Raw genomic sequence first — 10,434 nt, 5'->3', positions numbered from 1 at the left:
TCCTGTTCACAGAGGTGGAGTTGTTCCACTCCATACTGAATTAGCAGCATGTATGAAATTAAGAGTTGTGGAAGAAAAAGAATGGGATTGTCTGTAGAAAAGAAGAAAAGCCAAGATCAGGTGACAGAGTAGAATAAGAAGAGGTAGGGGAGCATGTTCAGACCGGTTGAGAAAAGGTAGTTTAGTAATTTGCTAAATGGGGGAGGGGGAAGCGGTTTTGATGGTTACGCTGAGAACTCGCAGGAAGTCCTGAGTCAGGCAAAGACACGCTCACCTGCTCGAACACTGAATAGAGGGGTAGGGACGGTCAGGGCCTGTGCCGCACTTTCGTAGCTGAAAAGAGTGAGGTTTCAGATCTTGTGGGTTGAGACCGTTCATTTTGAAGTATTTTCCTTTCTTTTTCAGGCCCTCAGTGCAAGGTGATAGGTTGACGTAAGTAACTATGAAGAGAGCACACAAGTAAAGCTACTACTACTGCACTGCATTGTGCTTAACTCTCTGTTAACACAGAGACTTAAAAAAAATATTTAGGAAAGTGTGAGCTTTCCAGAGGTTGTGCAAGCGATTCAACTTCTGATTTTGCAAAGTTGTCTAAGTTATTGCATTATTAATCGGTAGCTTCCCTGCATCACTTTATTAGTTGGTTTGGTAGTATTGTTGTATTTTCTAGCAATCTTAAAATAATCCTTAAATTAGCTTTGTTTTTACTGAAGGCTTTTCTTAATAGGACATTACTGAGACTGACGAAGAAGTGTTTGGTTTTGCTTTGGTCACTTGAAGGCAGGAGTTTTATTAAGTTCTTCTTTGTATGTAGTGCAACTTGCACTTCTGGGACTCTTTGCAAAAAAAATAAAAGAAAAAAAGAAATAATTGAGTCATGAGTAATTGGAGGTCTTAACTTGTAGCTGTAGGTTTTTTATGTGTTTCCTTGTTACATCTGGAGTAGGACTAGTATTTCTCCATTTCATTGAGAAACTGTGGAGCATTGAGAGAGTAAAATTTGATCTCTGCTTAGAAAATGTCTCACTTGAAGCTCTGCAGCGTCAGCAGCAGCCATCCCCAGAGAAGTTGGGGTTTTGTTGAGAACTGTCAGCCTTTCCTCCTCAGAGAGGCATTCCTAAACACCAGGGATTCCCATCCCGTAACGTTCTGGAGTAAGCAGCAGGGAGGAATAATAAGCACTTCCTGCCTTTTTATTTTCAGTGACTGAACTACAAAGTATCCACTCTTGCTGTAGCTGATGCTCCCAGCCCCCTGCGCAGCGTGGTCCTCTCCTCCCCGATCCTCCAGTTCTTCTGCCAAGGGGAGGTTTTGCAGCAAGTTTCAAGCTGCAGAAAAAAATAATCTAAAAAGTGTCACCAAGAATATGGCAGACTGACTTCATCATTCAGTTTTGTATCCGGTTAAAAATCAGCATTCAGTTATCCGCAGAATTGTCGTGTCTTCCCAAAGCTGGCTCGCCGATCAGGCTTGTTCCCTCCGCCCCCAGCTCTTACGGAGTGTTTGTTTAGCCAGGCAGGCATGGAGTGCAGCTTGATGGTTTGGATCCTGAGAGGCATTCTGGAGTTGTTGGAAGCTTTTTACTCCTTCCTCTAGTTTTGTGTAAACAGCTTCGCTGGCTGTCACAGAAGGGAGGAGAACCTTCCAGCTGCAGGAGTGGTGGCCAGCAACCGGGAGCGGTGCGTTGGATGTAAAATCCTCTTGGTGGCCAGAGCTGGAGACATTTTGTCAAGTGGCGAGAATCAGTAACAAAACCTTTCAAAGAGCTGCAAATGTTTGTTGCAAGGATCTGCACTCCTGTGTGTGTGCGCTTTTGAGAGAGGGGCTTTGCTAACAAATCTGAATTTTCAAATGGTGATGTGAAAACCTGATTTTAGTCAAACTGAATAGCTTTTTCCAGTTTCCTCCCCAGATATTTCATTATGAGCTTTCCATTTGTCTCTTCCTTAAGTTTTGTTAAAAACATCAAAAAGCCTGGCATTCAGCTTGTTAACAAAGGTGCAGTGTGTGATCTGAATTCAGAAATATTCTTCCTGGAGCTTATTGATACTTGGGAAGGAAAAATTTGTGCCTGATGGGCTGTTAAACTTCTCTTTGGGACAGCTTTGAATGAGACTGTTTCTTTAGTCTCTGACTCAAATTACAGTCCTAAAGTGAGTTTATCAGGATCTATATCATTAGTGATGTTGAATTTTTTTAAAGTTGTTTTGAGCATTGTGCAATAAAATCACAGTGGGCGGGGTGACGATTTTTGAGACTCCTGATGGCAGATTTAGTTCTGCTTTTGGCTGGAGGCTGCGCGTGAAGCAGGCAGGTAGGTAACAGGACAGTCATCTTAGGTAGTGCTGGTTTGAATTTGTGAAACTGCAAGTCAGCACAGGAAGAGTTAGTGACTTTCCTTTTAAAAACAGCACTTTTTAAATTGCCATGATAAACATCCCTGATGTGAGCTTTAATTTGAGCTCTTCCTCTAAGTGTGCCCTGTTGTAGAAAGAAGAGGAAGGTTCTTCGAAATATGTAACTTTGTTTCTGTCAGAAGGACTTTGGCACTTTCACTGCCTTCTACTTGCAATTAGTGTATTCTGTCATGGCACATGGTTTTCCTGCATTATTGTAAGTTTTAGGGTGGTGTTGGAATGAATACCCAGGGCATGTGAGAAGGAGCTGCAAAATTATTTTCAACTGGTTCCAGATACGGTATCTGAAAGCTCCCTCCAAGTGATCCGCCTAATTCAAATGAAGGATGAGATAATGCTGAAAAAGACCAGGAACCTACACACTGGCTGTCTTCCATTCCTGCAGTATGCATCTAAGTTGACCATAAATTGTTTTGTATGGTTAAATTGGCTAAGTAGGTTCTTGCAATGTGGTGCCATTATGAGGCATTCAGTTGTTTTAGCTTTTGGCAGAAACCCAGTTTACGTATGTGCGGAGAAGCAAAAAATATCAGCACCAGAATGTGTGTGTGTGTCATCTGTAGCCTGAAAGGAAACTCACTGTATAGCTTGGGGGAAGAAAAAGCTTCTCCGTTTAAATAAAGTGTGTGCTGTTTTATGCAACTGTTTCCTCTAAGATCTGCATGTGCTGGAGAGCTGCTGAGCTGCAGGAACAAACAAGATCTTTGCCACCAAATCACAGAAGGTACTTTTGGATGCCTGTAGGTGCGGATAAGAGGAGGCGATGGTTGTGCCTCGGGGGTCAGGTTTTAGGTATGCTCTGGAAAAGGGAAGCTACCAAAAAAAAAAAAAAGATTTCAAAGGAAGCTTCAGGGACCAAAGAGGAAAAATGACATTCCCTGTGACCACTAGGGAGTAAGAGTAGAGAGCAGGAGGAAGAGCAAGAGTAAGAAAATTTGGCAGAACAGTGAGCACTGCTCTGTGACAGACAGTATGTGCATTATATCAAGTTGAAATCATTGTTTCCTGTTTAAAACCACTGGATACTTGTGTGTTGGTTTTTCCCCAAGTTCCTGTATATCCTATGGAGTTGAACTCCAGATTCTCTGAAGGCATGGGGGGAAGGGTCTGTTGTGGACAGGCCGGTTATGTATCTGATGCTTTTGTGGTCAGATGTCATTTATGACAGCAGTTGTCATCTTCTTCGCTTCTACCTCGCGTGAAGTTCTGAAGAATTTTACTCATGTTGAAAGCAAAGCTAAAAATATCAAAGCAAAACCTTTAAACAAGGACAAAAGTGTAAATATTTGTTTATGCTGATCTCTGAGCAGATTTGGAAATCAAAAGCTGTTTGCAGTCAGGTGCTCCTATCATTGAGACTATTCTTTCCTGTGTTTTCACAAAATGATACACACGACCAGCAGATTTTCATCTTGGAGAGTTGCTGCAGGAAAGGTTTGAGAACTGAGTAAAGCACAAGGGACGAGTTTGCACTTTTTTTGAATGGTTCATACTAACACGCAGGCATAGTAGTATTTGCATTGCATTTTTTTCAAATACAGGTGACTAACTGTTGACAGCATTCATATGAAACATCTGAAAAAAATCTCCTTAGACTGGGTAGACATTTTAAAATCTGAGCTGACTAACCATAATTTAATTATATTTTCTATTAGTCTCCAGCCTTGCTCCCAAAAGATTCCCTTTTCCCAGAAATTTAATTAGAAGGCCTGGAATGTATGTGCAAGTGTTTGAATCTGGAACATGGGCACTGCTGAGGAATCTGCTTCTTTCATCAGGCTGGTTAGTGCCGTGGTGAGCACTGGTGATATCAAGGCAGTTACCAAGTTCCTAAGATGTCTAGTAACAGATCATTTCAATATAGAAACTTGCTGTGGCTGCACAAGAGTAGCAGCTTTCAGGCCAGGAAAACTTATTTTAAGTTACTCCTAGTTTTTTATGGTAGTTGAGCTTTGGCTTAGGAAGGCATCTGCACAGACATTTGAGATACATATAATTTAGGCTTTGCTTGCTTTTTTCTGGGACTAGTTCAGGAGCATATTTAGAAGGTGTGCCGGGGCTTCTGCAAGCCTGCCTCTCCTGCTGCTGGCAGGAACCAGCTGACTCTAAATCCGAAGCTCCCTGTGTGAAGGAGCACAGCGTTTGTCTGCTACTCCACTGACCCTCCGTGAAATCCAACATGCTGTGGAATCTGACCTGTATTTCAAGATTACTGTCCTTTTCAGTTGGATCCCTCTTTAGAGATTTCCTCTTTTTCTTGCTCTGCAGGGAATCTGGCGCATCCCCGTGGATGAGATCGACCGCCCGGGCAGTTTTGCGTCTCATATGAACCGCTCTATTGTCTTACTGCTAAACGTGCTGTCACAGCTAAAGGATTACAACACCTTGCTCAAAGTCTCATCTATGCTGCAGAGGACTCCTGATCAGGGAAAGTAGGATATATTTATTTTAATCCATTACTTTGTAAAGCTTTGAGTGTATTTAGTTCACTGTGTAACTATTTTGTTTAAAGGAAAAACGTCTTTAGACGTATTTCCTCGGGAATGTAGTGGAATGACGGTTAATTTTTCTGGGGATTATGGTTCCATAACGGAGTCTAGAATTTCTCTGCATTTCTCTTGGAACTCAGAGCAGCCGTACAGCTGCCTTAACACACTTGCAGAGGTTTTCTCTTATGTGGAGGGATTCGCTGGTGGAACAGAGCATCGTGACTCCTGCACCTCTCTGCTGGCCTCTTGCATAAGAGCTGTGTCCAGCGAGGGAGGTCACGGCCCAGGCATCCTGCCTTCCTGTAATCCTTGATGACTGAACAATGGTTGTGTGCCTATTGGCAGCTGATGCTATTTAAAAAGGTTATCCTATTCAGGGGTGATCTAATTTTAATTGGCGTTAACCTCGTTTTAAGAAAAAGGAAGCCGGTTAACGTGAGCTATATACAGATTCATATCAATGGGAAGACCAAAATAAACGTCTAAGGAAAACATTGGAGCAATTGAGGTAAAATTCTAGTAGCTCGCTGAGTGGGAAATGTTGAAATTAGTCTCTGGCAAATGTCTAAGAACTTGATGGCAATAAATTGGAGACATTGAAGGTTTCTTCATGTGTTTTTGAGTGAGCGCATGTGAATTTGCATAGACCATGGTATGTCTGGGAATATGTCACCACATGTTCTGCAATCTTGAAGCCAAAAATACTTTGACTTTTCACATATCAGAAGTGCTGGACCATAGAAGGTTTAAATTCTGTCCTAAGCAACCCCACAGTTGTACTAAAAATATTATGTTATTTATAAGTCTAGACTGAATTTAACAAACAAGTAATTTGACATGTTGGATCAGCCAGTGCCAGCCATGGTGAACTGCAGTCGTTACAGGAACTTACAAATGCAGATATTCAGGGTGTGTCTGGTATATGCCAGTAACAACCCTATTTTTAAAAACAGGGCATTTTTAGCTGAATTTCAGTTATTACTGAACTAATGAGGAGTCAGGTTTTTGTGTATATTTTTCTAAAAAGCAAACTGTAAAATGATCAATTTAATGTAATACTGTAGAGAGAAACTGTGTATTGAAGATGTTGACATTTTGACTTTAATAGTATGCTTGAAAATTCATTTGGTTTTTAGCCGTCTCCTTAAAACCAGGCATTCAGTTAAAAACAGGAATTCAGTTTTCCATGAAACTCAAGTGGGATTAATGTCTGGAGATGTTTTCCTTGAAAGTGGACTAAAGCGTTGTGTCAGAACACACTGAAGTTAGAGTTCTCTGATTGTTTTACACATACAATATTTTTTTATTAATATTAAGTAGGAAAAACAGTATTGGCACACCCATGTTTTAGCTCTAGAAAACCTAGGTTCAAAGGCAACTGCTGTGACCAATGAGAGAGAGTTGGCTGATGTCCTTCGTCTCACATGCACAGTTTATCCGGAACATGAATATCATCCAGCAGTTCAAGATAGCTCTATTTTGAGAAAAGGTTTGAACACAAAGCTTCTATTTGAGGAGCCCAGAAGGCTTGATATGAGAAAACTGTGGTGCTGGTTGTTTGTTTTGCTCTGGGTTCAGTTTATTGGTGTGTTTTCGTTTCTTCCCTTCTCTCTTTTTGTAGCTTGTGCTATCTTTTGCTTCATGCGTGTCGTCTTTGGCGATTGTGGGGAGGGGAGAAGTGGAAGGAAACATTGCCAAGGTGTTACACTTCAATGTGCAACTGTCTATGTTTTGTTTATTCTAACTTGGTTTGAAATTGTTATGTTGGTTGGGGGTTTTTTTGTTTTTTTTTCTTGGTTCTTACTTTTAAAGTCCTACAAGCTTTTGGCAGTTGGCTTCATTTCTGTTCTCTTACTGTGGCACAGGAAGTACTTGCGTGATGCAGACCGCCAGGTTCTGGCGCAACAAGCCTTTGTGCTCACAGTGAAAGTGTTGGAGGACACTCTCAACGACCTGACGCAGGTAAGGCAGCAGTGCATATATGGTCATTGATTTAGTAATTAGATTTTTCTTGGTTCAATTTACTCATTCATTCCATCTCCTGAGGCTGATGAGCCACGTTATTATCACTTGTTTCTAATACCCTTTGTTTATATGCAACCACACACACAAAAAAGTCCTTCAGGCATTGTTGTTTTTAATTTTTGAAATTCGGTAACAAATACCATTGTTGGGAGTGGATTGCAGTATGTTTGGTTTGACTGTCCCTTCAGCTTCAAATGGTGGTGCTTACAGGGAATATAAGAGCAGCTACATTTTCAGCTGGCATCTATAATGGAAGTTTCCTTCTAAAGTGAACTTTTAATATGAACTCTTGCAAGACAAAACCAGACAACTAGATAGTAGATGCCTAGCCATTTTAAACTGCTGGTCCTTGACAGCACCACACCTGTTATTACAATTTATTTTAATTTAGGTTTAATTTTTAAAAGTCATGTAGAGGCTAATCAGTTTCCAGGCTAAGATGACTGGAAATTGCAAGTTTATTTGGTAAACACATTCAAGGAAGAACTTGCTCCTAAGATTTTTTCAAGTTAACAGAGCATAAGTTTAACAAATTAAATGAAAATATCCTTAAGAAGACTAAAACTTTGTATATTAAATAGTTTGTTCATAAATTTGGGTGGAAGAATTGTGTCATTAGTGGTTTTTGAAAGAAGAGATGATGTACTGATGCTTTCTACCTTTGGACTGACACCAAAGTAAAGGTACAAAAATTAAAATACTGTAGCAGAGCTTAGCATACTTCTTGATCTACTAACAAGAAGAAACGTTATGTAAGAGCAACCAAAGGGAAGAGTCTTAAATTTGAGGCTCATCTGCAGCTGCCAAATCAATACATTAGAAGAAAATTTTGTGCTATTAACCGTTGGATTTAATTTAGTTAGATCCCATAGTATGGAGGGAAGTAGTGAGAGGAAAAAGAAACGTTGCAGCTTTGGTTCAGCCTGTGCTGTTGATTTCTCTGTGGTGTTTTCACTGATTAAAATACTTTAACTGTAAGATTTGTGACTTTAGTTAATATTCAGCAGCCAGCAAGAATGAGCATAGAATAAATGCATTTTCTTCAGCAGAAGGAGTAGTGTAAAGGTACTTGTTGTCAGTATTCATGGTAGTTGTAGCTGTCCTCAAATGCTTCCTGATTGCAATAACAACAGAGAAGAATCACTTCTTTTATTAAGGTTTCAGAAGATCAGAGTTCCAAGTCTTCTAACCTTGCTTCAGGAAGGATGACAACAGACGTCTCCAGTAAAACTAATGCTGAAGAGGGGAAAGATGTCCTTCCCAAAAAGCCAGTTTTATCTGATGGAGTAGTACCTAGTAGTGAAAATGGAGTAAAGGAGGTGACCCAGGGACAAATTCCCAATGCTATGGACATACTGGAACAAGAGGACAAGAGTGACAAGGAGATTAAAGAGCTCCCTGGGCCTGGTTCGGTTGAGCCTATGGATCTTGATGGATATTCCAATGACCCTGAAAAAATTGATTCTTCATGTAAACGCGGTGAGCCAGACCGGCTTCAGTCTGGCAGGAACTCAAAGGAGAGAGCTCCGGAGAGCCGGACTCCAGAACTTTCTTTGGAAGAGCTAAGTATCAGCTCAAAACATCAGCAGCAGGCAGCTAAAGGAATAGTTCAGACAGTACCTACAGAAGAACCTGTCCAGAGATCAAGCAGGAAGAGGAAATTACTTGAGGATGTGGAGTCTGGGAAAACACTTCTGCTTGATGCTTACCGAGTGTGGCAGCAAGGTCAGAAAGTTATGGCCTATGACCTGGGTAAAATTGAGAAGATCATGTCTGAAACGTACATGCTCATTAAACAGGTAAAGTAGTTTGTCATTATTTGGCATTTCTCTATATGGCCTCAGACTTGATTATAGAACAATAATAATCGCCAAACCAAGCAGTATAAAATTGACCCTATCTCTCTTCAGAAGTTGGTGAGATAAATATCTCCCCAAGAGCCATTCTCTCAGCAAGAATACTGCTGGGGGCAAGGGGGACAGTAGCAGCCTCTGTGTTTTGGGACTAAATTTCTGAAATCATTTAAGAACTATAATACTAATTATGTAGAGTTTGTTCCTGCTAAATGTTAGTTTGAATTGAGTTGTCTATCTCTGAGTCTGTACCACTGAATAACGTAAGATCACTGTTCTGCCATAGAAGTGCTGCTTCTCTCCCGTATTCCTGTGCTCTATGTTCCCATTTCATCTGAATTTATTACGTTTATAGATGAGCTAAGTAATTACGACTTCATTAGTTGTGATTTTGTGTTCAGGTGGATGAAGAAGCAGCACTTGAACAGGCAGTCAAGTTTTGCCAGGTGCATATGGGAACATCAGCCCAGAAACAGGTAAGCTTTGCAAAGTCCCTGGCTCCTTGTAACAAGCTTTTATCGCTTTGTGCAGTCAGGTCTTTCGCTGAGTGTTTGTGGCAGTTAGAAATACCTGCTTTCCTTATATTGTTGTCATCTCAGATAAGTTGGGCCAGGTTAGTGTAGGGAGCTCATCTCTTTTGTTAGTGTCGCTGCTGCTGTTTATGTCAGGCTTGAAGGACAACTTGCATGCTCAAAAGCTTTTGGGGAAACCCCAATCAATCTTCAGAATGAAATATTTATGGCACACTATGATTTTCTTTATGTCGACATTATTGCTCTGCGTTTCGTGGATGATAATTACTTCCCTCTGATCCCTGAGGGCTAACAGTGTCACCAGCTCTTCCCTCGCTAACATTGCACTCTGCTCCAGAGATACCAAATATCTTTTCTCTCAGCTTGCATTGTTGAGCATCTGATCTTAACTCTCTTATATTATTACTCATCCTGGTTTGTAGCTTGTAGTTTCTGGCTTATCCAGCAAATAATTACAGAGCTTTAAAGGGATGGCTATGTGTCAGTCCTTAATGTGAAATCAAAGCCAGGAAGAATAGTGGATGAATTAATTGTTTAGTGGTCATTCATTTTGCCAGCAAACTGTCATTTGAAAGCTCTGAAGTATCTTCTAGATTTGTACTTGCTGTAATCTTCACCAGCAGCATGCAGTGAAGCAGTTATTCAGCAGATTTTAACTAGAGTATAAAATCTGTTTTGAAGAAAAATCCATGTTTCTAGTTAATAGTCTATGTTTTAATACTGCTCAGGGCTTTGTGCATGTTCTCTGCTATAAAAACGTAGCCCACGTTATCGATTGCTAGCTCTCACAAAGTAATTAAAATAGTGTTTGTCTGCAAATATTTGAAAAAGATCTGTTGGAGTGCAACTTCGAAACCTTCTATTGCCTTTGTTTCACAAGTGGTTGTCGCTTTCGTGCTTGAATGTGTAAAACAGGAAGCATCTCAGAGGTTTTCTGTACAAGAAAGGCAGCTAGCTATACGAATGTGTTGGCTCACGTTCTGTACAGGTAAAAAGTAAAGTTCTTTCAGAAATGTCTTGAACAGACTTGTTTCATGAGCTGTAGAAATTTATTCTGGTTTTCTGCAGCTTGTCTCTTCCATCCTTCAAGTATCTCTTCTGTTATTTCATCTTCCCC

At 40.5% G+C, this 10,434-nt stretch overlaps 1 protein-coding gene across 1 annotated transcript in view; it reads left to right on the top strand.

Moving 5' to 3' along the window:
- Positions 1–4,685: 4,685 nt before the first annotated feature.
- LOC104274414 (calcineurin-binding protein cabin-1-like) overlaps positions 4,686–10,434 on the top strand; it is a gene marked incomplete at its 5' end in the record, with an annotated part of 33,501 nt that continues 27,752 nt past the window's right edge. The window contains 4 exons of the mRNA XM_009870032.1: positions 4,686–4,849; positions 6,772–6,868; positions 8,089–8,730; positions 9,186–9,260. Of these exons, the coding sequence (XP_009868334.1) occupies positions 4,686–4,849; positions 6,772–6,868; positions 8,089–8,730; positions 9,186–9,260 (978 nt within the window). The remainder of the gene's footprint in view (positions 4,850–6,771; positions 6,869–8,088; positions 8,731–9,185; positions 9,261–10,434) is intronic.

Source organism: Apaloderma vittatum, unplaced genomic scaffold, assembly GCF_000703405.1.
Source record: "Apaloderma vittatum isolate BGI_N311 unplaced genomic scaffold, ASM70340v1 scaffold16155, whole genome shotgun sequence".
Taxonomy (NCBI): Eukaryota; Metazoa; Chordata; class Aves; order Trogoniformes; family Trogonidae; genus Apaloderma; species Apaloderma vittatum.
The sequence above is the reverse complement of the archived record's forward strand: the minus strand, read 5'-3'. Positions and strand labels throughout refer to the sequence as shown.